This window comes from Castor canadensis, chromosome 7 (assembly GCF_047511655.1).
Source record: "Castor canadensis chromosome 7, mCasCan1.hap1v2, whole genome shotgun sequence".
Lineage (NCBI taxonomy): Eukaryota > Metazoa > Chordata > Mammalia > Rodentia > Castoridae > Castor > Castor canadensis.
Genome location: NC_133392.1, coordinates 6232642 through 6259842, shown reverse-complemented (window position 1 = coordinate 6259842; position 27201 = coordinate 6232642). Strand labels below are relative to the sequence as shown.

The 27201-nt window shown below is 44.2% G+C and overlaps 1 protein-coding gene across 11 annotated transcripts in view; it reads right to left on the bottom strand.

Annotated features, from left to right (window-relative positions):
- Positions 1-17246: 17246 nt before the first annotated feature.
- C7H10orf90 (chromosome 7 C10orf90 homolog) overlaps positions 17247-27201 on the bottom strand; it is a 241458-nt gene continuing 231503 nt past the window's right edge. For 6 of the 11 annotated variants that reach the window (XM_074078064.1, XM_074078069.1, XM_074078066.1 and 3 more), the window contains 3 exons: positions 21314-21377; positions 18243-18342; positions 17248-18156 (listed from right to left, as the gene is read on the bottom strand). In XM_074078064.1, the coding sequence (XP_073934165.1) occupies positions 18118-18156; positions 18243-18342; positions 21314-21377 (203 nt within the window). In that variant the 3' untranslated portion in view covers positions 17248-18117. Of the gene's footprint in view, positions 18157-18242; positions 18343-21313; positions 21378-27201 lie in introns of all 11 variants that reach the window. The other 5 variants (XM_074078059.1, XM_074078060.1, XM_074078062.1 and 2 more) reach the window with 2 other exon arrangements.

The following is a 27201-nucleotide window of genomic DNA, read 5'->3' as shown; positions in this document are numbered from 1 at the left end:
AAGCTGGCCAGCTCCACTGAGAAGGAATAAATGCCTAGGAAGGGGCTCCGTGAGCAGCTGCTTCTCCTGTCCACTCAGCCACTTCCTGTCCTAGAGTAAAGGGAAATGTCCATTCGTAAGAAGTCCACGTTCACAAGGATGGCTTCCTGTCTCCAAGGCTAAACTGTACCAACCAAACCTCAAGATCTGGTGCATTACTCAGAAAAGTTTTAGCAACATAAGAGAGCCAATAAAGATTTGCTTGCTTCATTTTAAATCAATTCAAATCATTTTAAATCAATTTATGGCACCTGAATTCAAAGAAATAGACATTGATAAAGGAGCTTATGTAGGAGACATTATTTAATAAAGTGACTATTAAGAAAACTAAATGTTTGAAAGAAGTTGCCAAGCCAAGGAAGGCCATACTTTCCAGAAATAGTGACACAAAATCATGCTAATTAGGTAAGGAAAAGAAGTAAGAGTTAAAGGTAAGTGTATATATATTCTGTGTGGGTTTCCATCATTGTTGATTTATAGTTGTCTCTCTTTTTCTTCAGCTATGTAACTAACTGAATAAAAAAATCACAGAAACTGCACTGAAATATTCACACTGGATATTTTGGGTTGATGAAATTTTGGGTGACTTTTGTTTCTTATTAACATTTTCTGCAATGACAAATTTTTCTTAAAATATATTTCAGTTAGTTTTGCTATGTACTAAGCTACTCTAAAGTTGAATGTCTTAAAATAAGGAACATCATTCTCTCAATTCTGTGCCTCATTGGGGTTGTTCTTTGGGTCCAGGCCAACGTGGGTCTTATGGTCAATTGGCAGCCAGTGACCCAGTGAGGCTGTGCTCACCTTTCTGGTAGGTGGCAGGTGGGTTGGTCTGATGACTTGGACTGGGAGGAGTGTGTCTGCCTCCACTGTGTCTCATTCTCCCATGAGCCAGCCCAGGCTTCCTCAGACGTTGGCATCAAGGGTCCAGAGAGCAAAGAGGTCAAGTGCTAAGGCACTTCATTACATTTGCTCACAAATAGTGGCCAAAGCAAGTCACATGGGAAACCAGGACTGATGGGTGGAGTAGGAGATGGGACCTCTTTGTGGGAGGTGCTATGTGTCACCCTGCAAAGCACTGCACACACCCAGATCGGAAGTTGTGGTCATGCAAGAAAGTATGTGTGACATTTGAAATCAGAAAAAAAATAGTTCATTTTTAAAGAATAAAAATAGAAGAAAATTTTTGCCAACAGATTTGGAATTTTAGTTGAGAATTAAAGAAGCTAGGGTTTCTAAAAAAAAAAAAAAGCAACGTTCACAGAAGTGATGAGCCATTTACAGACATTGACTCTGTAATTAACTTCGAAAGGCCAGAAGATAGTGGATGCTCCCTGACCTCACTTAAATCAGCTCTTTTTCCAGTGGCATTGCTCCATTAATTAGAGGTAAATGTTTGTGGCAGGCAGAAGTTGGGTCCCCCTGCTCTTCGTCCCCCAGATATGTCACATTACAAAGCAAGAAAGAACTAAGGGAGCAGAAATGGAGTTAAGATTGGTAATATCAAGTGACCTTGAACTGGGCAGATCATCCTGATCAGGGGGTGGGAGGATGTCATTCACAGCAGAGCAGAAAGGCAAGGAGAGGCAGTCAGGGAGACTCAAGGGAGGGACAGAGACAGCAGTTTCAGCAGGACCTGACACCCCAGACCGGCTCTAAAGGGCAGCAAAGCACCCATGAACCACTAGAAGGTAAGACTGGCTCTCAGCTAACACCAGCATGGAAAGAGAAACCAAGGGGACCTACGACACCAGAGGCGCAGTATATGCCAGCAACCTGAGTGAACTTGGAGATGGGTTTTTCCCCAGCACACAGAAAGCAACGCAGACCTGCTGACAATGTTTGCCCAATGGAGCCCCTACCAGACTCCTAACCAAAAACGTCCTCAGTGTATGTGTTTTAAGCTGTACTGTTTGTTATGGCAACAATAGATGATGTGAACAATGTTCAAGAGAAAACCTGGAAACTGCATGGAAACACAAAGAGCAAACCACAAACCGTCTGCACTCACATTATCTGTGGAGAATGATATTTTAGTTCAGATAGGTTCTTATCTATTTAGTTGATCTAAACCTAATTGGGATCATACTGGACCTTCTTTTTATCATTGATGGTTTTTGCTTTTATTGGGTAGGGACAGGTTTTCATGCCAATAAACAGTCTGTCCTATCCCTGAAACAGAATTTTAACTGGATCGTGGAAGTATTTACATGAAGGCCACACAGGCTGTGGGAACTTGGTGGCAGGGGTCAGGAAGCACTTCCTGTAAGAGAGGAGGTCTTGAAGAGAGAGCTGGTGTCCAGCGGTGGGGGCATGATGGTGGTTTTCCTGGCAGAAGGAGAGTGAGCAAAGCTGGGCAGGGACAAACCAGAGTGCACTTCCTGTCACCCAGTGTTCACTCCCAGACCAGAGCGAGTGGGGGGCATTTGTAGGGCAGCTTCTGAAAGGTGGTCCTCTTATCTGGGTCTGGTCACTGTTTCCTTCAGGAGATTCCTTCTTGACAAGTGACTTATGACTTCCCTCTGAAAGAGAGCAGCCCTCTCTCCTTCAGCAGAGAACTGTGGCTTTCCTAGGCCAACAACTAATACCAGAAATCCACATTCCAATGACAATGGTAGGTACAGTCAGTGCCTTAGTGCCTTCTAGAAAAATGGAGATCTTTCTAACCTCTCAGCAACAACCTGGTGCAGAACAGGTATTGACTGTCACAGAATAAGCACATTTAATTCTTGACAACCCATAAGCAACTCTTGGTAGAAAGACAGATGTCCTCAGGGACAATGTGCCAACCTCACACATTTTGGACTCTGAGCCACAAGGTGTTTTCTGATCTGCAATTTCTTTAAAAACTTGAATTCCAGCCAGGTGTGGTGGTGTATACCTTTAATACTAGTTACTCTTGGAGGCAGAGATTTGGAGGATGGTAGTTTGAGGCCTGTCCAGACAAAGTTACTGAGACTGCATGGCAACCAACAAGCCAAGCATGGTGGTTTACACCTGTCATCCAGGCTACTCTGGAGGCACAGGTAGGAGGATTTTTTAGATAACATTGTTTAGATGCTATCTAAAAAATAACTAAAACAAAAACGGGGCTGGAAGCGTGGCTCAAGTGGTAGAGCACCTGCCTAGCAAGTGCAAGGCCTTGAGCTCAAACCCTAGTACCACCAAAAATGAAACTTGAATTCTGAATAGCTGCTTAAACAGGCAGTGGTCTGCTGAGGAGTTCATTTTCATCCTCTGGGACCAGCTAGGACAAATTCTCTGCCAGTTCTCTTGGAGGTCCACTTAAGCCATCTTTGCAAAGAAGACCATCTTTAGCTGCTGAAAGCCACTTTTTCTAGCTCTTTCCTGCGCAGAAGATAAGAGATGGCAGGGTCTCTCTCTGCTCACAATCACTCAAAGACTATCTACCCAGGAACAATTAATTCCTACTCTTGACTCCAGACTGGGGGATGAGTTATGTTGAGCAACAGGGCTTTGCTTCCTCTGGGGCCACTCTGTCTACAGAACAGAGCCTGAAACTGGAGAGCTTCCTCCCAGCCTCTTGCCTGGGCACGTCTCCTAATCCAACCCTAATTCCACCTGGGCACTGTGTCTGCTGCCCTTTAAGACATCAAAGCACAGCTGCTCTTTCAACATAATGGTTGTCTTTGTTATCCTTGCATGACTGGAACCTTTAAAATGTCACTTCCTTGCAGATCTCATTTGGTATAAGTGAGAGGGATTTTAAAGCTGAAACTTGGACTTGGAGGTTTATTCCTGGGGATTGTGTCTCTTTCTGCCTTCTGCCAGCTCACACCCCTTGGGTGTGACACCCTGACACAGACAGATGTGTCATTTCTAAGTCTACCTATCAGAAGTTAAGGAGCTAGACCAGTCCATGAGGACAGTCTCCTGCTGCAACCCTGCATTTGGCACCCAGGATACTGCTGACTTCAGCAAGTTTTCTTTCTCTTCAAGCAGCAGGTATGGTTGTGGTAACCTAGGAAATGCTTTTTCTTTTTTGCAAGATTTGACATGTCCTGGCAATTCAGTTATGTGACCAAGTTGACTCTGCTCCTTGGGAGCCATGGGCTCTGGCTCTCTGGTCTGTTCAGGAGTGGCAGTCTGCCTTCTGGCACCCACCTTGAGACCTGGCAAGTTGGCTGGTCAGCACAGCATCTGCCTTTCAAGGTCAATGCAAGGTCAGGGTATATTCCAGGGTAGCTGAAATTCCACTGAACCAGCTTGAGGCTTGTCTGTGTTCAGAACTTGGCGAGACGGTCACCATCCAACCCCAAGGGCACTAAGTCTTCCGGGCCATTAAGGAAGCCTTAAGCAGCTTGGGAGTGGCCACGAGGGCCAGCTGAGCTGCAGGTGAAATGGAAGCGAAGCCAATGACTGTTCATGTAGCTTTCAAATGAATGGTTTGTTCAAGACCAGTAATCATTGCTTCTGAAAACTGACCATTTTACAGGTGGGACTTCATGATCAGGGTGAAGATGGCTCCAGGTCACTGCCAACTGGCCCTCTACCATGTCCCCCATGACCCAGGTCATGAGCCTCATCTGTCTTAGCTCAGGCTTAGCTCAGGTGGCAGATAGGTCTGTCTCATGCGGTCACTTTGAACATGTGGTGGCATCCAGAATGATTCTGAGGCCACACCTGGACTAAGTGGGAGAGAAGGCAGTCATCAACCATGAGGTCTGCCTTGGGCGCAGAGCGGGGAGAGACTAAATCTCTGCTCAGTTCTTGACAGCTCTCACGCTCACTGTCCGGGCTAGAGGGACATCTGACCCTGGCTAATGATGCTTGTGGGCCCAGAGCTTCCCAACGGGAGAGGTGAGCTTGGCTCAGAGACTCCATGTTTGGGGGTTTCTCTCTCGTGGGCTCCACCGGGCCTTTTTAGGGTCCTTCCCCACACACACCTCTAGCCCAAACCTTCCAACAGTGCTACCTGAGATCAGAACCTTGCTAGATATTTCCCAGGAGCAAGGAGTCCTTCACAAGTACCATCTTCATGGATGAACATTAGTTTTTATAACCAGTTAGCTATTTCATAAGACATTTGGCTTACTCATATTTCTCTCAAAAGGAATGCTGTTAGCACATTTTGTACAGAATGCCCTTTTAAGATTTTAGAATAATTTCTTAGAACAGAGTTCCAGAAATAGTTATTGGTTCAAGAGACATGTAAAAATTTAAACGTTACATATGTATCTCTAAGTTGATTTTAGAAGAGATGTCTCAACTCATTGTCCAGTCAGTAATTTAAACATTGCTTTAACAATCTGAAAGATGAAATAGTTGAAATTCACTTCTTAAGATAATATGTATCATTATTTTAAATTTATGTTATCTATTACAAAGGTTGGAAGTTTAGAAAATATAAAGTAACAATAGAGGAAAAAAATTAAAATGCCAGATAGGAGCAAACAGACATGGTTTAGTAAATTACTATCAAATAGTTCAGAAAATAATATTCTTAATCTTATATAATATATATGTAATAATAAATACAATATTACATATGTATCATATTATTCATACATATCTGTATAAATATGCATATTATCTACTATGTAAAATTAATGTTATACGTTATATTATACAGATTATCCATATGTTATGTAAATTATGTTATTTTACATCATATAAGATGCTTACATGTGTGTTTATACGTAAATGGAGAGAAAGCCAGAACCGTAAAGCATGATAACAGTTGGTGATCCTGGGTAAAGACAAGAGGGAATTCTTTGTTCTTTTTTTGTAAAGTAACCTACCTATGTGATATTATTTTAAAATAAAAGGTTAACAGATTTTGGTGATCTCCTTTCAATTTTTTTTCTATGAATAAAACATTGTTTTCTGCTAGGTTGGGGCTCACATTACTTAGCTTTCTCAGCTGTAGGCGTGGCAAAGTCAGTATGTTGTAAGTACATTTGCTGTGACCTCTGTCTACCATCCTATGGATGTAGCCTCTTCCTTCCCAGAAAACTTTTAAGCTGTCCCAGTTTCTCACTGATAAACACATAAGCGTCCCTGGATACACATCATCTCCAGTCACGTCTTCCCTTCCTGGGAGTTGTGGGTTGAAATGTGGCCCTAGCTGTGAGGCTGCTAGCACAACCTGCCAGAGACCATTTGGGTCCCTGCAAGTCACTCGTGACCCCTCGGCCCCCGGGAATGCAATGTAGCAGTGCTGCTCAAACCAGGTCTGGTAAGGCTCTGGGGACCTCACCAGAGACCTGGGGACCTCAAGGCTGCAGGAAGCAGAGTCTGGCCTTAAAAGCCCAGTCTCTCACATCTGCCTGTGTCCTCTCTGCAGCAATTTCTCGCTCCACCCTGCTGTTGGTGAGCTGGCACCTTCTCTGCCAGGCTCTGGGTTCTGACTCTTCATTCACATCTGGGAACCTCTGCCTGCTGTGGTGTGCAGAGCCCCATGCTCTAGGCAAGTTGCTCTCCAGGGTGTGTGTAGGTCAGAGAAATGACGGGGGATAGGGAAGGACAGGTAACCCTGGACAGGGCATGAACAAGGAGGCAGCGACGCTCACCTCCAAGTTAGATGCGTTCCCTTTGCCTGCTTTCTTTCCTTTCTTGCTTCCTCTTTCTTTCTTTCTTTTTTCTTTCTCTTTCTTTGTGTTTTTCTTTCTGCCTTTCTTTCTGTCTGCCTGTCTTTCTTCCTTTCCTTCTTTCCTTTCTTTCTTTTCTTCTGGCAATAATGGGGCTTGAACTCAGGGCCTTGAACTTGCTAGGCAGGCACACTTACCACTTGAGCCACTCCCCTCCAGCCCTTTTTTCTTTTTTTTTTTTGGCTATTTTTGAGACAGAGTCTCACGTTTACGCCAGGGCCAGCCTGGACAGTGATCCTTCTATTTGTACTTTCCATCTAGCTGGGATGACAGGTGTGTGCCACCATGCTCAGCTTTTATTGGTTGAAATGGTGTCTCACCAACTTTTGCCTGGGCTGGCTTTGAGCCTCCATCCTCTCTGTCTGTGCCTCCTGATGGCTAGGATTACATGTGTGTGCCACCTTTAACCTGTGCTTTCAATGGAGGTTTTCTTTGAATCTTTGAAAAAAAAGGGGATTGAGATTTGGTTTAATATTTCATCATTTAAAATTTTTCTTCTTCCATTACTAGCAATGCTTAGCACTTTTGAATATTTCTTGTCCATTTATGTTTCTTCCGTGAAGAGCTTGTTCACACTCTTTAACCATTTTCCTATCTGAGTGCTTTTATAAAGATCTTACCTTTTGTCATATAGTGTTTGTTCTATTTTTCCATTTGCTGCTTTAATTTTGTTTACAGTGTTCTTTGACCTTCAGCAGTGTCTGCAACCATTCAGCCCACTAAGCAAAAGAGTGTTGACTGGGTATGCTATTAAAGAAATTAAACTCTCACATGGCAGAAAATATGAACAGCTCCCTAAGGCCTCTTTCACAGGGGAGCTGACCCCATTCATGAGCTCTCTGCCTCAGACCGAATTGACTCCTGAAGGTACCTCTTAACGCGGTCACATTGGTGATGGGTTTCATCAAAGAAATTTTGGAGGAACATCTTCATAGCAAGTACTTTCTCATTTTGTATAATCAGATGGAAGTGTACTTCCTTCCTCTTTCTTTTTTTCTTCTTTGTCTCTCCTTCCTTCCTCCCTCCCTCTCTCCCTTCCTTTTTCCTCCTTCCCTGCCTTCCTCTTCCTTTCCTCCCTCCCTTTTTCTTTCTTTCTTCTGCAGCTCAACATTTATAGAATTTTTTCTTTCATTGTTTTCATTAGAATGCTTTTGCCTTCTACATACTTACAAATTATCTCTTTCTTGGTCACTTTAGTGTTTGTACCCCTTGAAAGATTTAGGTACACACAGCACATTGTGCTAAGCAGGCACTCAGTTAATAGTGTTTGTTTTTGACTCAAATGAAGTCAATTCTAATGGCTTAAAAAATTATTTGCAAGGCAGTCAATGAGGATTCCAGAAGCAATGTCCTAAGCAGTTCCTGGGATGGCATTTTCCACCATTAATGGGAATGAGCTTTCTACAGAGCCCTGGCATCCCATGATAGGACCAAATCAAGATTGAAGTCAGAATCTTCCTTTCTCCTTTTTGGACATTTGAAACATGGCATGAACCTTCTATATTGACCAATTCTGAAATTCCTAGCTGATAATCCAGAGCTTGTCTGCAAAGGTCAAAGCCAGAGCCTTGGTTTAAAGTGCAAGTGGTATGCATAAGCCTGAAGCAATGAATTTGTTGTCACTGTCAATCTTTTTATGGTGTCTTTAAGCACATACACTGGAGACAAGAACATCACTTGATTTGGGCCTCACTGTGGCTCCTAGGCTTAACATTTCATTTTAAGAAAGTGTCTACAAGGACTGGGCATAGTGGTACCTGCCTATAATTCCAGCTACTTCAGAGGCAGATGTAGGAGGATTGCAGTTTGGATAGGCCCTAGGCAAAGTGAGTACCAGACCCTTTCTGTAAAACAAACTGAAAAGGCAAAAGTAGTGGAGTACTCACCTCAACAGGTACAGCACTTGTCTAGCAAGCAGGAGGCCTTTGGTTCAATCTCCAGTACCAGAACAAAAGAAAAGAAAAAAAGGAAAGTGCCCACAAACAAAACAAAACAAAGTAAGATAACATTTAGTGCATTCTAAAAGCGTGCACTAGCACTGGGCCCCTGGGGTTGTGCAACTTTCAGAAACAATATTAGATTGGAAATCTGGCTTTTGGGTCAGAGCTATTGATTCTGTGTGGACTCCTTGACCACATGACTCTCTTGATCAGAACAAATCAACATTTGCACAATTGTCTCTTCCCATTCAATCAAGAAAAGGATTCTAAATAAAGTGTCTGGAGAAAACTAGTGTGTCTATCACACAGATCATGTTGTTAGTAATGCATTTTAGATGGAGCTAATATTTTACAGGTTATTAATAATGCATGTGTTTAGGGAAATGCATGAGTTCTATGGACAGATTCAAACTTTGAATCTTTGTGTACAGTGCACTTGCGACCTATACTTGATGAAATCTTGTCTTGGAAGCTCCTCATTGACGTAACCTGGATGGCTCAGGGTTCAGGGTTTATGTGTACTTTTTTGGTTTTACTGATGGTGCCTCCCCCCTTCCTTATCCACTGTGAACTCCACAGCCCTGTGCACAGTCAATGCCTAAAGGTCTACTGTGAAGAGACAATCTGGCATGTGTGACCACCACTATGGACACACACATCTAAGAAGTCTTCCTCACCTCTTGGAATATGATTCAAACTTAGCAATTTCTGGTCAGAACTTGCAGTCTCTTGCCTGTTTCTTTATCACCTTTGATTTTGGGGGCAGAACTTGAGCAATGGTTGCTTTCTCAGATGGAGTGTGACACGTAAATAAAGACAAACAGCTGGTGATATAGCAGAAAAACTAAGCCATGATGGCTGGTGACAGTGAAGTGAGGAGAATATTTCTGACAACCCTGGGTAACAGCTTCTTGGGAGAAGCAGGACACAGACTCCGTGCCAGGATGTCTCAGTCTAGTGGAATATCATGTTTCTGTGTCATGATAAACCTACTTAGCTCTTCCTTATTCTACAGTACTTGACATTTTGCTCCTAAGGATGCAAGTTTTTAAGGCAAACTCTAATTTTATTTCCCTGAAACTTTGAGGTGTTCTGTTCCATAATTTAAGTCTTGTCAGAGTCAGTAAAATTACTTAAAACTTTAGAGAAAATCCAAAAATATGCCTTTATTTCCATTCATGGGCACTCTTTTACCATCTCTAGCATAGGGTCAGCATGGGAGCTTGCAGTTCCAGAGGGAGACAGATGAAGCTCAGATCTCAGTCCCAGCTCTCAGTGAAACCACCTGGGCAAGGTATACCTGTCCTCTGAGTGACTCCATCTCTTCAGGCATGATGGAGAGGGCTGCATGGGAGTACTGCACACTCACGTGCTTCTCCCAGTGCAGAGATGTCCCGGGGAGGTGGGAGGAGGCATTCGCTGGCATGGTACCCTGATCACACTCACTCATCATGCCTCTCTGGCCTCTGCCCTGGAGGAGGTCCAGATGGAAATATAAATCTACACTTTCCTTTCTTCTCAGAGTAGGGCCATCTCACCATGCTGAAGGGGATTCTGGTCTTTCAACGGAAAGGCTTTTTGTACATGATATCCTCTAAACCTGCCCATATCTTCCTGTGATGTACCATCTGTTTCACAGCTGGAGAAAACACTAGTCAGGTGGGCCAACCTGAATCGAAAACTGTTAGGTCTGTTTTCAAGATGGTACCTAAGGGAATTTTAGGGGTGATTTTGATATTATAGTATTCTATTATATGTGACTTTAGAAACTATTACACCATCTCCTACAGCCCCTATAGAAAGGAAGCCAACCAGAGCTTACCTATGCTTACTTCCTAGGGCTCTTCTGAGACAATGGATTTGAAATGATTTGTAAATGTGTAGGGAATATCAATTCACTTGAGACTTTTTGCCTCCATACATAAAGGAAGGGGGATAATATCACAGAATTTAAAAAGAGGCCAATGAGTAATGGAGGCTGGTCTCCTAGCATCCTTCATGAGAAGATTGTCTGGAAAGCCAAGGAGAAATTAATTCCCTTGAATCCATAGTTCTTGTCAAGAACTATACCAAGGACCTAGGTCATGGGGGTTATCTATATGCAAAGGCAGAGAGAATCCACGGTAAACCTACAGAAGAAATCCACCCGCTACCAGACCGGACATGGGCTTTCATTTGGTTCTCTAGCAGGCTTCACATACAGGAAGTTCCTGCAGGCCCTATGGACAGATGGGAAAGTAGCAAGTAGTACTCTTTGTCAAACTTTCCAGCGTGTGCCAGGGTGAACGAAGCACTTCCACAGCCAAAAGATGAAGAGTTGACCACAGAGGCCAGGGTCTTTGGGAGTCACTGCATGCCTCGGGGGGATCCACAAGTCCCAAAATTGCAAAGATGGACCAAAAGCAACAAGAACAAACAGCCTCAGCTCTGGGAGTTTTCCTGCTATAGACTTGGGTAGCAGATGCCCCCACCCCCCCAAAAAAAATGGGCAAGCCACACTTGACTAGAGAGGACAGCAAGAGTCCTGTGTTAGTCAGCTCAGGCTGCCATAACAAAATTCCACAGCCTGGGCAGCTTACGCAATGAAAATTTATTTCTCACAGTTCTGGAGGTGAGTCCCAGCAAGGTAGGTTCTGTTCTGAGGTCTTCTCTCTTGGCTTGCAGGCTGCCATCTTTTCTGCGTGTGCTCATGTGGCCTCTTTGTGTACTCTCAAAAAGTGAGCTCTTTGGTGTGTCTTTTTAAAAGGATGTCAGTTCTATTGGATCAAGTCCCCCCTCCACCCCCATGATGTCATCTAACCTTAATCTCTTCCTTGGAAGCCCATCTCCAAAATATAGCTACATTGGGGACTGGGGTTCACTGTGTGAACACCACACATAGCAAGTCCATTGCTACCCAAGGACTCTGGAAGCAGACCTGGGGCTCTGTCTTACTTAACATTTCCCAGTAAACCATTCCTATACCTGGGCACCATCTTGGAAAGGAAAAGGGTGGTGGAAGAACCCAAAAGACCAAGTATGAGCCTTGCTGGCTGCTACGCCTTAGACAGAAAGAACCTTTAAGTGAAGTGGAACTGCTTGATTCTGAAGAGACAAGATGCTTACTTGCTTACTGTCTCCCCACTCAGTGGTGGTGTGGAAGCGCCTACAAAGTGCAGGTCAGGAATGGGACACACAGTGGCTCAATTCATTTGCATATGTTGAGGGGGCTGTGACCAAACAGGAGCATGCAAAGCACATAGCAAGTGAGTGGCTTTTTTACTAAGTTATTATTGTTTATAAAAACAAAATCTGCAATGTGCTCTGAACTCAGTTTCTGTTCAGGTTCTAGCCTCTATTTAGAGACAGTTCACCATCAATCAGCCAGAAACCACTACATGTATTGGGAGAGTGGTAGGAGGGGCAATCTTGTTCAACTAAGTAAGAATTAGGCTTGTACACCCAAATCTCTCTCTCTCTCTCTGGTGGCACTGGGGTTTGAACTCAGGACCTTGCACTTATTAGACAAGTTCTCTCCCACTTGAGCCACACCTCCAACCCCTAATGTTTCTTTTTTTTTCCCATTTCTTTTTTCTTTCTTTCTCTTCATTTTCTCCTTCCTTCCTTCCTTCTTTCCTTCCTTCCTTCTCTTCCTCCTTCCCTCCCTCCTTTCCTTCCTTCTTTTGGAGGTGCTTCTCAGGGATTTGTGCTTGCTAAGCAGGTGCTGTACTGCCAAGCCTCCAGCCCATGGAACACCAAAATCTCAGGCAAATGCTTTAACAAAAACACATTTCACCAATTTAAATCAATTCCACCATCTCAGAAATACTGACATCCATATACCCATTTAAACTATGCAAAAAAAATTGTTATCCATCATGAAAAGCCAGGCTCAGCCTTGCTAATGAAATGTCACAGGCTACCTCCCAAAAAAATCCTTAGAAAAATTTTGGGTTATTTTGTCATTTCGATTTAATAAACATTTCAGCTAAGAGAGCAAGACCTGGCATTACACTTATTACTAAGGGTGGCTTAACTAGCCTCCAGGTGGATTGTTAAGTAAAACAAAACAAAACAAAAACTCCATGGGCACACTAGGAGACTTTTAATGGGACCTGCATAGTTGGCCACGTGGACCCTGTCGTCATTAATCTCTTTGATGTCCGCATAGTCACATTAGTCAAGAGGAACTGCAGTGGGCAGAACACAGTGGTATGGGCTTATTTCTTGTGTAAACTGGTGACCATGGTGTAAAGATTTGTAATGTCCCCCTCACTGACATCACTGGGCAGGCAAGCCCACAGGCTGCTGGCTTTGATGAAAGATCAGTACCTGTCATGTGATTCCACATGGGTGACAGTTGTCAAATATCTTTCCTGATGTCACTTGCAGCTGCTGCACCATTTCAGGCATATCAGGAAAGTAAAGATGTTAAAACTGAGGGGGAATGCTCTGAAAGTCTTCAAAACAACACATTTTAAAATGTTCACTCCTGGTGCTGTTTAATAAAAACAATTTAAAGAAATTCATCTTTCTTTTCCACCAGAAGTCACTTAGATCCTCCACTTCCATCGTTTTTTTTTTTTTCCTTTTAGTTCTGATAAGAAAAAGGAAGCATTCTTTTAAGATGCCTGAGGCAGGCACATCTCTTCTTCCCTGGTCCCTCTTCTAGTTCCTAATGTGCTAAGATCTGAGAGAAAGGCCACTGCTTGAAGTCACCATTCCTAAAGCAGGGTGGCTATTGGTGGCTGTGAGCTGGCTTCCACACAATGTGTGCATGAACTTTCTTGGAGAAGTGAGAAAAATGGAAGAATTTCAACAACTTCCTCTCTTTTCTCCCATCCACACACCCCAGAGGATGACCTTAGACAGCCTCATGGGGGTCTCAAACCAGATCTGTGCCTGAGGCAAACAATGCTACTTGAAGAAAAGCCCTAATTCTCAGGAAAACCAGCCAAAGCTGTCCCTACATTCCACAGGGCTAAAACATCTGGCTGAACGAAGGAGCCTGCCACTTCCAGACCACCCCACCCCAGTCTGGAAGACAAGATGGGACACACAGAATCAAGGAGCTGTCCACAGCCTACTCTCCTGCTGGGACAGACAAGAGAGGGCTGGAGGGGTTTCAAAAGTGAACGGTCCCTGGGGTAGGCTGTTTCTGCCAGTGACAGCCAATTTTGAAAGGTTTTTACAGAGCTAGATATTCGTGGCAATTATCAGGCATTGATGAAAGTACCAATTCAAGGAAGCCTATCGTGCCTATCCATCTGCTAAGAGTTCATTTTAATCACTTACCAGATCGTTCCCTTTGCTTCTTCTAATGTGCACCAAACCCTCTCACACAAACCCACAGCCAGTTCTTCCATCCATTGCAGCCTCATTGTTAAACCACAACTCTGATGTCCTAATGGTCACATCACTTCCTTTTCATCCTGCATTAACACGTGTCATACTCAGACATGTGGGTCATTTGATGACTTGGAGGCCAGCTCAATTTTTAAAAATTGCCTGCAATTTTGTTTTTAACCGAGAAGTGTTGAAATGGGAGAACTCCAAGAGACATAGAATTCTCAGCCACTCTCCCAGGATTGGCTGTTTCACAAATACTCCTTTCAAAGAGCCTTGTTCCATCCCAGCAAGCTTTTGCTGACTCACCCCGGGAGCTCACAACTTCCAGGAAGCTTGCTTGGCAATAGACACTGGCTGAAAAACCAAGGGGATTGTTTTTCCATTATTCCATTATGAGCTGGCGGAGAGGACAAATAACCAAAATAGGAATTTCTCCTTGGACATGAAGTTATTGAGACCACAGGGACACAGCCTGCTGCTTCCACCTGGGCCCCCTCTCTTAGTTCCAGATCTGACAGAAAGGCCACTGCCTGAAGCCACCTTTCCCAGATGTTCCTGGGATCACGCTCATGAATCTCAGTTAAAATCTTGAACCCTTGCTACCTGCTGCATCACTGAAGAACTGTCTTAACCAAAGCATACTCAGATATCAACAAACCAATTCCAGAACTAAATTTGCTTCTTGAAGTTACAATGATAAATTCTACTTAGAATTTTCAAAGTCCTTAAAGTCTTTCCTGAAGTCTGATTTTAATTAAACAGTCCAACAAATGATGGCCAAATAGAAGGGGAGGGGGGTGCTTTGATTGATTTGTAAGGCTTTGACTTCCAAATTTACTCTAACATAGAACCTGATTACAATAGTAAGAAATGCTGGGTGTCTGAGATTCACTTGTCAGCATTAAAAACAATAGGAAGAAAAACAGTTCAATAGACCCAAATTTTAATTTTTAGCCTCATCCTGAGTTGGCTGTCCAAAGGAACGACCAGGTCAAACCAGACATCATTATGTACTCCTACCCAATCCTCTACCTCAGGCACCTTAGTTAAGAACCATCTGCAGAAATACATTATTCAGTGGCATTTCATCTCAAGTTGATTTTTGTTTATTCTTTAAATTATAAACAAGTTTACAACAGGACAAGCTCTTTGTTAGTTTGGATATGAAGTATTCCAAAAAAAGGCTCATGTACTGAAGGCTTGGTCCTCAGCTGGTGGCACTCTTTTAGGAAGTTCTGGAAACTCTGGAGGTGGGGCCTACCTGGAGGAAGAAGGTTGCTGGAGTTTTCCTTGGGAGCTATATATATTGTCCCAGGCCCCTTTGCTTCCTGTCCACCCAAGGTGAGTGACCACCTCCTTCAAAAGCTCCTGCCATGATGTCCTGCCTCACCACAGGCCCAGAATCAACAGACCTAAGGAATATGGACTGAAATCTTGAAACCATGAGCCAAAATAAGTAATTTCTTTCTTTAAGTTGATCTTCTCAGGTATTTTGTCACAGTGAAGGAAAAGGTGATTTCTTTTTTGAAAGTTGGCTCCATCTAGGCATTCATTCTTTAAAATGTTAGGTTGACACGAATCCATTTCTTGAAAAGTATCCCAGAACAGTCTAGAAGTAGTTGGGCACTGAATTTTAAATGGTTAGGGGAAAGCTCTTGAAACTCTCTGAAGATAGTAAAGAAAAGCAAGAAGAGGTGTGCCAGGATCTTTATTATCTAAGATTGCTCTTAAATATCATAGACTTCAAATTTTTTTTTTAAACAAGCACTTAGGCTGTAAATAAGTTCAGTGTAGCACCTGTGAGAGGTCTGATCACTCGTGGAAGAAAGAACTATCCGTACGGCAAGCTTGCTGCGCTGCTCAGATGATTCCTGAGGTGAGAAGAACATGCAGGAGGACGCAGTAAGCTTACAGGGCATCCTTCTTTACTGACCTCAGCTGCAGCAATGAACTTCGTGACTTGAGTGGCCTTTGGAGTGCCTCACAGCCAAGCTGGGAGTCATGGGGATGAGCGCCTCAGGGCACCTGTGCTCCTCCTCCACCTCTGCTCACCACGGCTGGCAAAAACTTACTCATGGTGTGTTTGGTTTGGCCCAGGCATCCTTCTACTTGCTCCACTCACAAGGACTTATGTACTCTGTTTCCATAGTAACCCCATAAAGGGGACACTATAATTATCTACATCTGGCTGTTGAGAAAACTAAGGCAAAGTTAAACAATTTGCTGTGCCTGTTCTTGACTGTATTCTCTCTCTCACCTCCAAATTCGCCCGTTTTTGCCTGATTTGTTAAAATGGATTCAGGGCCCTTTGAACAGTGTCCCTTTGCTTCTGGCAAGATGGTAAACTTTGTCAGTAGGGGGCGCTGGAGAGAGAGACAGCAATGGAAAAAAGGTGGTGTCCTGGGAGCAAGCACTCCAGAGCCAGGCTTGGAGGGCACACTCAGTAGCCTCCCTGAGCTGCTGCTGTAGCAGGGAAGACATCTTCCTATGCAGCTCAGAGGGTAGATTTCTGGAAAGTTCTGGATGGTGACTTTTCAGCCAACTCCATCAGAGGGGCAGCACGGACATTTCTCTATCATCTGCTAGCCCGCATCCATTCCCCTCAGCCAGGGTCCCAGGGAGCTTCCTAGGGGTAGTTCTGCTCCTGTGTGAGCGATCGCTACCTGCATTCTACAGAGCTAGCTTTACTTCTTACTAGCCAACCCCTCCCTACTCCAGTTCTTTACGTGATTAATAAGTAAGTATACGAAACTGCCTCAAACTTTACTGTGTGTTTTCGCTCTCCCACCTGGATACAGACTGACACCCTGCATAAGGCCACAGGCTGGAGCAATAACCAAGATCTGAATCCAGGCAGCCAGGTTCCTGAGCCTGCACTCCTGATGGTGTTATCAGCAGACCACCTCACCTGGCCAGGACAGTCACAGTGACGTGAAAGTGAAGTTTCTAATTCTACTGGAGGACACAGCAGAGAGGGAGCAGTTCATAAACAATTTCCCAGCAGACTTGGAAAGGACCAGTGTTCCAGAAAGAGGGAAAGATGTGTGCAACAGCGGCAGATGGAAGGAAGGTGGCAATCTCAGGAAAGGGGCAGAGGTGTCAACTAGGAATCCTGGTCCTGGTTCATCCTCCAAATTTCTCTCATTCCTAGGGATACTGCTAGTGACCGCTGGGGTCTTCAAGAGTAAAGTGTTCTCAGCACTTTTATCTGCTTCTTCCATACCAGATGTTTGGAAGGCAGCATTCCCTATTTGGCACAAGGGCTCCATGGTGGCCAAAGGGGAACAACAGAGGACAGTAGCACCCTGAGGCTGCAGCGGCATTTTACACTGAGTGGTATTTATTATCACTGCTCAGTCAGAATACATAAACAGAGAGAAACACTTGAATTTTTTGAGTGCTTGCATTTATTTCCATTTTATTGCAAAAACTAGTTTACTCTTAACTCCCCAAATACATATTTATAAATAATGTTGGAGCAACTCGGCCATTTTAACTATAATGGGTGGGGGAAATGAAGAAGACACTGATGTTCCCTATCCATTTATTCAGCCAGTTCTGCCCTTAGAGCCCTACTGAAATAGACAACATGGTTACACAAAGACAGGAGCTGCATGTGGGGAGGGGAGGGCAGCCAAGGGCTGCTCTGACTTTTCTAGGTCACAAAGAAATAGTTTGCTTGCTCTTCAGTCTCCAGCATTTCACCTGCTCATTTCCAAATCAGCCTCTAGTATTTAGAGGTTTCACTCTGAAAACATACTATGGGATTATCCATATTTTGAAGTAGGCATTGGGATTGCTATTTTAAAATGATGGATTGTGTCTGAGATATTTGTTGAATATCACCCCCTCCCCAAGAGATCTAAGCACACTTGAATATATCAAGCCTTTCTGCTTGGTGGAAATGGCAGGGTAGAAACATCAGAAGCCCAAGGTCAAATCCAGAAATCAAAAAGGAAGGGGACCAAGCTTGGTGAGTTATATGGAGTTGTTTTCTCTGCAACAGATTGTTGACCTATTTTATCCAGCACTTCTGTCTCTGTTTTTTGGGTCATTCAGGAAGTGATGCTTCCTTTATGAAAAAACATCAAAAGTAAATTAAGCATTTTTATGTCATGAAGACAATGTTAAAGTTTAATGGCTTATCCAGCATTTGAAGTCTTTCCTGGTCCAGGTAGTGGTCAGCAGGGCAGCCTGGGTCAGACTTCATTCCTTTGAAGGAGCTGGTCCAGTAGTTGCTGGAGAAGCAAGGAAACAGAGATGTCAAGTTCACATGCACATCTGTGTGCCACAAACATCACACCTGCTGGCACAAAGCCATTACCTTTTTGAAGACTTCTGCACGGAGTCGGTTACTCTGTAAGATCACCCTTTTCTTTTGTTCTTCTTTTTTCTTTTTAACTTCCGGCAAGTTATTATAGATTCTGAAACAGATGTAGAGAACATTTTGAATGGCAGCAGACAGCGTGTGTTTGTGGTACAGTGTATCCTGTCTTGTCAGCATGTGCTTTCATCTCAAAGGAAATGCCCTGCCTGGGGGCTATCTGTACATGGTGAGATGCCACATGAAGGGCTTTCCTGACATCCTAGGACATGGCTGTATGGCAGGGGACAGGGCCTCATCTCTGTGCTTCCTGAGACGGTGAAACAGGCAAGTTGGAGGGGCCAGGTGTTTATATGAAGTCACTTTTCTCATCTCTCCATTCTCAGTGATAACTGCTTACTTTAAAAGGAGGGATTCTGAAACCTCCTGCTTTGCCATCCAAAGTACCTTTATTTGCCACCCAACTTTTGTCTCTCTGTGTTTTAGGAAAGGAGCAGCAGATAGGTGGAAGAAGCAGGAACTATAATGCTGGAACAAAACATTAAAAAATGTGGGTTTCCTCTCAGTCCACTGCATTTCCAATTAAGCTGTTTCCAACTATATCCCAGGAACGAGTATTATGTCCTTGTCTTGATGTAAAAAAATTTAAGTTACAAGCACAAACTGTTCATGGACCGATTCCAACTGGTGCTTTTCCACCAACACAGTGGCGTCACTGCAGCCCAAGCCTTTGGGTTGCTACCTGTATAACATGTAGCAGCTAGAACATCTTCCTCATTTTCTCTCATGTTTCAAAACCAGACAAAATCTGTTTAAGATCTTCCACTATTAAAATCATGAATGCAAAGCATAAAAATAATATTGATGACAGTATCAGCAGGTGACATCTTGGTTATCATTTAACGTGAGTTAACTCACTCAGTCCTCACAACAGTTGGAGGAGGCATACAGGGTCCCACTGTTACATAAACAAGTAAGCCAACCCCCAGGAAGATCAGGAGATGGGTAGCATCTCAAGCTGCTGGTTGTGGGCTGGCATTTGAGCCTGATCTTTTTGATTCCTAACTCACTATGCATCACTACCATCCTACTATATAGCACAGAGCTGCTCATGAAGTCTAGAAATGCTTGTGCTTGACAGTGCCTGGCACACCATGCGCACCAGCATGAGCTGAATAAGTGTATGAGTGGGTGAATACACAGCTGACAAATTTAGGAGTGATTCTAGAAAGGACCAGGAGAGAATCCCTAAGCGAACTGCAGGAAAGTCGACGTGTCCCAAAGCTACACAGCGGGAAGATTTTCAGATCCAGATCCAGAGATTTAAAGTAAAAATTCCTAGCTCTCACCTCTGTCATGACAGTCATGTTCTCAAGAGAGATGAATAAATAAATCATGACACATGCACACCATGGGTACTCTGCAGAAAGTCAAAGCCAATGAGGACAGTAACATGAACGCTCACAGAAGTAGTATGCGGTCAAAAGAGCAAGCTACAGGAGGACAGTATACAGTATGATACCACTAACGGTTAAGAATCACATAGCTGTTTATGTGCAAACAGAAGTCAATGTCCAGATCAAGAGAAAGGAGCCAAACAGTGGGCAGAGTGGCAGACAGGTCTGAGGCTGGGAAAATAAGAGAAGGCTAGTTGGTAATGGGGGAACTCTAGCTTCATCTCCAATGTTTGAGTTTTTAAATGAAAAGATAATTTAAAATATAATTAACAAAGAATGTGAAACAATGAGAGCTGGGGTGATTGTGGGTAAGCCAGACACATTCTATAGAGCAGAAAGAAACCCACCTGCTGGATCCATCAGAGACCAATGGGGTTGGTGAGCAGCATCACCTAGCTCACCAGCTAGGCTCCTTCAGCCTCAGTTTCTTCTTTGTGGGAAACAAAAGGACAACACTCTGTCTACTATTGCTTCTTGGAAAGCTGTTATTTTAATTGTTTGGTTTGTAAGGCTCCATAATAGCTTCTTTGAGTTTGGGGACTGGAAGGGGAAGATGTGCTGATTTCTTTTTCACTAGACTAGAGACAGAATGCTTTGCATGAGGTATATGCAAACTTCACACGTGTGAAGCAGAAAGTTCTCAAACCCAGCAGCCCTTTGTAAGCTCCAGTTAGGATGCAATGAATCAGCTTTTAATGGGAAGGGACCCGTCTCTCCTTCCCTCCCTTCATAAAAAGAGGCTCCCTGTAGATGATGGAAGGTACTAATCATCATGGAAACAGCATAATCATGGTAAAAACAGAGACTTGGGGCCTGGAGTGGGGAGAAAATTATTCTTTCTATTTCAATGGTGTCTCTAAGTGTACTATCAATTTGATTTAATTGTTATAATTCCTCCCAGTGCTAGGTACTTTATTATAACCTAATGACATTTTACTTGCATGAATGTGGCCAACACTGCTGAGCTTTTTACATTTTGGTTAAGAGGCCAGGATCCAGGAAGAATGGCAGCCTTTGTGTGCACCAGGGTGGTGAGAATTAGTGGGAGTCTTGGGTAGCAACCAGGCAGGCAGAACAGGGAGAATTTGCCGGCAGCAGGGCTGCCAAGCCTGCCTGAGACAGAGTGCCAGGAAAGCCGGCTTGTGGCCCCTCTGAGGCCCTGCTGGCTCCCACACTCCACCGGCTTCCAGTTTGGATTCTTCCCTTTGGGCCCTGCCACAGTCAAGACCCTCAGGACAACAGCTTCTCTCCTCCTTATAAAATCACCTTCAAAGGTGTGGTGCACAGAGCTCTTGCCCTGACTGATGATGTGAATGGCAGAAGAGTTCCAGCTTGGAGTCTGGGGATCGCTCAGGGACCAATTACTGGATCAGTCCAGAATCCAAGACCTACCACTTTCCTAAGGTTTGTCCAAGAGTAGCACAACACTCTGAGGTACAATTCGACAACTGCATTTATTTTAGCCAGTTTTTCAGATCTGTGGCCAAGAGAACCTCAGAGCATAAACATGGCCTTAGAAATAGGGGCCCCACTGGACAGTGCCTAGATCCATCAAACCACCCCAACTCCCTCCCTCCCTCCTTTCTGCATCACGCAATGAACAAGACCAAGTACCTTTTAGACCGCATATGCATCTCCTTCTCTGAAATGCACCTCTCTTTGGGTTTGAACAAGTTATCTGGAAAAAACGGAAAGAGGATTAACTTCACAGGGTACAGAGTATCACACATTTCTGCAGCAACATTGAAGTGGAGTTAGTACATGCTCTGTCATTGTTCCTCACTCTATGCCACAGTCTGTGACCAACAGTGCAGGGACTCATGTACCATAAATGGTTGCACTGACAACTGACCAGCCAAGGGTTCAATAGGGCAGGAAGTAAAACGTTATCATCTAGCCTACTTCATGGAGAAGCCATTCCTCTGAGTGTTTCCTTTAGCAAATAAAGTCATGATTTGCTAGGGGAAGTGCCAGATACAAGGCCATCCACTCAGAGAAAAATCCACACACTAGGGAGCTTTCCCACTAAAGGCCAGGAAACATCCCAGCTATTCCTGGAGCATTTTGAGAGCAGGAGGTTCCACTCATGCCTGTAGTCCTCCATCAAGGCTCGCTTAGCGTCTGCAAGAGGCAAGTCCCCATACCCCTGTTCTAATATTCAAAGAGGTCATGGACAACACCACCATAGTCAAATATACTCAGTGTCCTTTGATTTAGAAAGTATACCACAGCAAAAATTTTGAGACTGGAATGTTTTTCAATTTAAGTGCATATTACTAATTGTCATGGTGTCTATATTCAGCACACTTAAGAATGACGCGTGTTAAAAAATAGCATGTACCCTTTTGCAAAAAATCTGAAATGCCCATGAGACCCTCAGCCTGAAAGACTAGCCAAAGGTCTGGCTCACATCACGGCTGCTGGGGGCAAATCTGAGCAGCTGCCACATTTTCTGGAACACCTGAGCATAGGCAGCTCGCAGTCTTCACGTAGCATAAGCAGACAGGAAGCTTTGTACCCTTGCTAAGCTACGCTGTGACCCCAATGAGGACTGGGTATATTTCTATTTATTTCTCCCTAGCGTACAGGCTTTCCACCTGGCTCATCCACCCCACCTCAGGCTTAAGAATAAATAGAGTTTTCCAAGAATATCCAAGAAGGTGGGATAGAGGCAAGGATACTGGAGAATAGAACTCAGCCACTGACTACAATATAGAAAACAAAACTGTGGCTAAGCATCCTAAGTTACTGAAACACAGAAGAGGAGGATGTGGCACTGCTACTTAACATCAAAGACAAGACTGAAAGGAGAAACAAGAGAAAGAAGTGATAATATTTCCAATTAAGGGGAAATGTCACCAGTGTTTAGAAAATGGGATGGGGAGGGGTGAAACAGGAAGAAGACATCACCGTGAGATTTAATAGGCCAAAATGCCAGGATGTCTCTAGCACCCCACCCCAGACAGGGCCAGGCCAGATCTAAAAGCCTCCAGAAATCCCAGAAAGGAATGGTAGCTAAGTCTGTTAGGCTCTTGGGCAAACAAATATGTGACTGCTTCGAGACTCTTCTCAGAAGAACAAAGACTGAGACCCAATTTTGGATTAGCATTCCTTAGAGGCTACTCAAAACTAGGACGTAACCAATGGATTGTATCCAGGATGGTCCCCCGAGAGGATAAAAACATTACAAATTACATCTGTAAAGATTTTCACAATCTCAATTCAATTGTATGTGGTCTATTCTGGAAATTTTATTTTTTCCCCAAATTTGTTTATTTGGCACACCTGATACCATAATTAATCCTTGGTTCTGTTTCCAACAGAAAACACAAAATGTGAGGCATCTGACACCCCACTGTTGTTTTCTGAACTCTTCTCAGACTGCTGGGCTAGAGCAGAAGGTTAAATTCTAGGCCCAGCAACCCTCAATAGGTACAAAACAGCAGGTCTGTATCCAAGAGAGCTCTGGCTGGTGGGCTCAAGCCCACCCTTGGAGAGGGGCTTGCATGCTGGTGGCTGTAGATTTTATGATTTCTTAGCAGTGCAGCCCTGCTGATAAACATCAGGGGTCTTCTTGGCCAAGAGGAAAGAGAAAGGTGGCTGACCTCCTTGAAGAAAGTGTATGAAATACAGCAAGTGCATGCCAGTATCTCCAGTCTCACTGGAGCAGGAAGAATGCACTTGTCTTGAGCACTTTGTAGGGGAAGTGGCAGGGAGTGGAGAGAGTGGGTGCTCAGTGTGCTGATTTATGATGACACTGCTAACATTTACTAGTTCCTCCTCGTGTGATCTCAATTAGTCCTCACACTGACCCAGTGACATGCATGATTTTCTTCACTTTAGGGTTGAGGCCTACTGACATTCAAAAGGGCAAAAGTGTTACCTGCTCAGGTTCACACTGTGAACAAGTGAGTAGTAAAGACAAGGCTTTAGCTCACACCAGCCCAGCATCATCTATACATGTTCTTAACCTCAGAATGCCACCACCAATGCCTCCATTTCTTATGAGACTAGTCCAAAATTCATTGCTCACATTCTCCTTCTTCCTTTCTTCTACATTTAATGAGCAATTTCTATCTTGCTAGGGATACTGAGAAAAAATAATAGATGAGATCCTGCCTTTATAAGATTTCATTTATGGAGGTAGGCTGGAAAGTATTCAGCAACTGCTCTGATAAAAATGAAGTACCACCATATGGGAAGGGGTCTCATGGGGCCTTGGGGGGAGAGCTTTAAAGCAACACCCAAATGACCACAAGAGCCAGCCATGGCAGGATCTGGTAGGAGGGAGTAGTGAGTTCCTGCTGTAGGAATGTGGCTAGAGTATGAGGGAGGGAGACACAGTGGGGAGAACAGGTAGTACTGTGGTTCTCTACCCAGGTTATACTTCCTAGCCACCTGGGATTTTGACAGATTTAGGTGCATATACACTGGGATCTCAACCATAATCTCCAGAATTGGGAACCACCCATGCTGGGTTTTACAAATCTGCTCAAGGAACTTACCTATCTGTTAAGAAACCTGCCTTCAGAGTAGGAGAGCCAGACAGCCATGGACAGAGTTACACAGGAGATCTGATTTTTAGGGCTGATGACAGTTGACTGCAGTGGCTCTTCAAGAGATGAACATGGGGGGAAGATACAAAAATGGCAGCAGGGAGGCAGGTCCAGCAATTGGAGCTAACTGGTGGAAAGTGGCAGTGCTCAGCACAGAGGGTAGCCATGGGATTCGGTACTCTGGACAGGAAGAGTGAGTGGTGGGCTGAGATCGAGGGAGGGGTCACGACTCTCAGGACTCTGGACTATGCAGCCTATTCATTTGATGGTTGCTAAGCTTTTATCTCCTTGGTGATAGGGACACAAAGATAAATAAGACTCAGTTCAGAGCCCAAGATGAGAGCCAGATAAGCAGGGCCTTTAGGTGCTAAGACCAATGCCTGCACAGATAAAGGAGAAACCTCCTGAGGGTCAGGTCTACTGGGGAGAGAAAGGACTGGCTCAGGGCCATGAGGACCTGTCTGAGCCAAGTGTTGACTTTTGAAGGGCTCGGGCAGCATGGTCCCTGGGGGGTCTAAGTTTTCATGGCATGGAAATTTATCCTGTATGTGATTTGTTAAAAAACATAGTGAAATCTCATCCATCAATTCCCTTTTAATGGAAATTCTGCTTTTATAAAATTAAAGTGACTGGTGAGAATAATTTTCAGCTGGTTTATGGGTCTTTTATGGATTTTTCCCTGAAGCTTCACACATTCTAACTCACTGTCATGGAGGAGAGAGAGGCAGTTATATTTACTCCCTATTATTAGCATTCAAATAGAAAGGAAATTTTTTTCCTCTCTCAATAAAATTACTGTAAGTTGCCCATTTCTGTATTTCTGGAAATTACTTTTTCTTTCTCCCTGAATATCTTGCATCTGGCTTATTACTGGATGTAAACTACAGAGCTGTTGTTAATTTAATCTGGCAAGGCCAGGGTTCCTTAAGTCCCTGCCTGTTTCAAAGTCAACAAATAACCAGGTACCAAGGTCCTGGAGCTTCTGAGACTGTTGTAAAATCAAAGTCCTAATATTTCATTAATCTCTACAAACATACACAGGTATTTATTACAATCTCCACTTTGCATGTGTGCACATGTGTGCACACTTGTGGATAGGCGGCCTCAACATGCAGGCAGCTGACAGCATCACCAGGAAGCGGCAAGGACCACCTAGCTGCCAGCATGACTGGTTGTTCTTGGGGGGTTGGGGCTGCTTTCCTTCCCTGGAAACCCTTAGATCTACAGCTCTGTCTGTTTGTAAAGCTTCACTCTTCATTTCCCTGCTCAACAGTCATCTCATCAATAATCAACAGCGCAGGATCTGTTAGCACAACGCTCTCTCGCAAGTCTATTTACTTTGGTCATCTCAGCTTTGAAGAATGTTTCAGACCTTTGCTTCCCCTCTCTTTGAAACACTAAAACCAAGACAAGCCTGTTGGGAGAGAATCTGGCCGACAAGCCAGTTTGAAGTCTAGAGGCCAAGTCTGCACCTCCCAGGAAGAATGGAAATGGGGTGTATCTTAGGGGGGCCCCCAGACACACGTATTCTAAGACCACAAGGCTGTTCTGTATGCTGGTTTCAAATAAGCATCTGGCTAGGCCACCGCCGGAGAAATCACACCATGGCTTCCAAAATTCTAATCCAGTTATCTGCACATCATTTCTATTCAGCTCGCCATGGTGGAACCTCTAAATTTGTTTGTTTGACATAGGCAACAGCAGAGTGGTATATTTGCACTAATTAGCCTTACAGAAATTAAACAGGACACATTACACCATACAGAGGCACAGTACAGACTCAGGTGGTTTGCCTTGGAAGTGCTCTTCTGCTGAGAAAATCATGTGCAGAATAAACACTCCCATTTTTCTAAAATCATGTCCTGCTTCTGTGGAATCCTGTCCCTGGATGACAGTGGCACATGGTGACCAGCTTGGTCTAGGGCCTGGAATGTGAGTGGAAGAAGCATACAGATGTTCCCATGCATATGAAAAGGGCACTGAGCACCAGTTACTATGCAGACACATGAGATTTTGACGGCACAGTTTGGAAATGTAACATGGCTCCCAGACCCTTACGGTGAAGAAATACAAACTGAAAAAACGCAAACTGACCAGAGGGCTTTCAGTAACAGTGATTGCTTCTGGACATCTAGTTTGAGAAATAAGGCAGGAGGGGTCTCAGGGTGGGATGAGGGAACTACTCTCTCTGCAGAAGGCTCATCTCTGCATGTGAAGTTTTACCCTTGAGCTTAGAGCTGGGTCACCATTTTGGGGATTCCATGCAAAGACGGGGAAGATACCAGATGGGTTTTTAGAAAGAGTCTGCTCCTTTCGGAGGGGCAGTGATTAGAGGGGCCTACAGTAACCAGGGCAGAACAGGAACCGTAAGCTCTTCCCACGAAAGAAACTTGCTGCAAGATGGCAGATGGGGCCTGGGCCACAGCAATAAGCAGACTCCTGCCCTCCATGTCAAACATGCCTACAAAAGTCATTTTTGGGGAGAAATGAACTCTGCTCTATCTCTTGGGACCATGAGCCCCCTTCTCCTTCCAGTTCTGTAGAGGTTTTCCTAGAAGATTCTATATATTGTTTACAGTTTCTGCCTGCCACCTCTCTCCCCTTGGGGCCTGTGAGCCCCTAGAGGGTGGGTTAGCCTCTTCTCTCCTCCCCCTCCTTAGCCCAGGGCTCCTAGCTAAGGAGCCATCTCCAATGGCCAAAAGACACAGGGTGCTTCAGATTTACAGGCATTGGTTGGTATGATGCTCAAGGAATCCAGCAAGGGACAAAGGGATCTGAGGATCTCCATTAGCTCCCCAGGAGGCACAGAAACTGCTTGGGAGGGCCAGCCCACACCACCTCCTAACTCAGATCAGTCTGCCAAGGATGCATGCAATCAGGAGCTGTATTTGTGCCAATTCTATTCAGTGGTATCAGTAGCATCAGAGCCTCCCAAACCAAACTGGA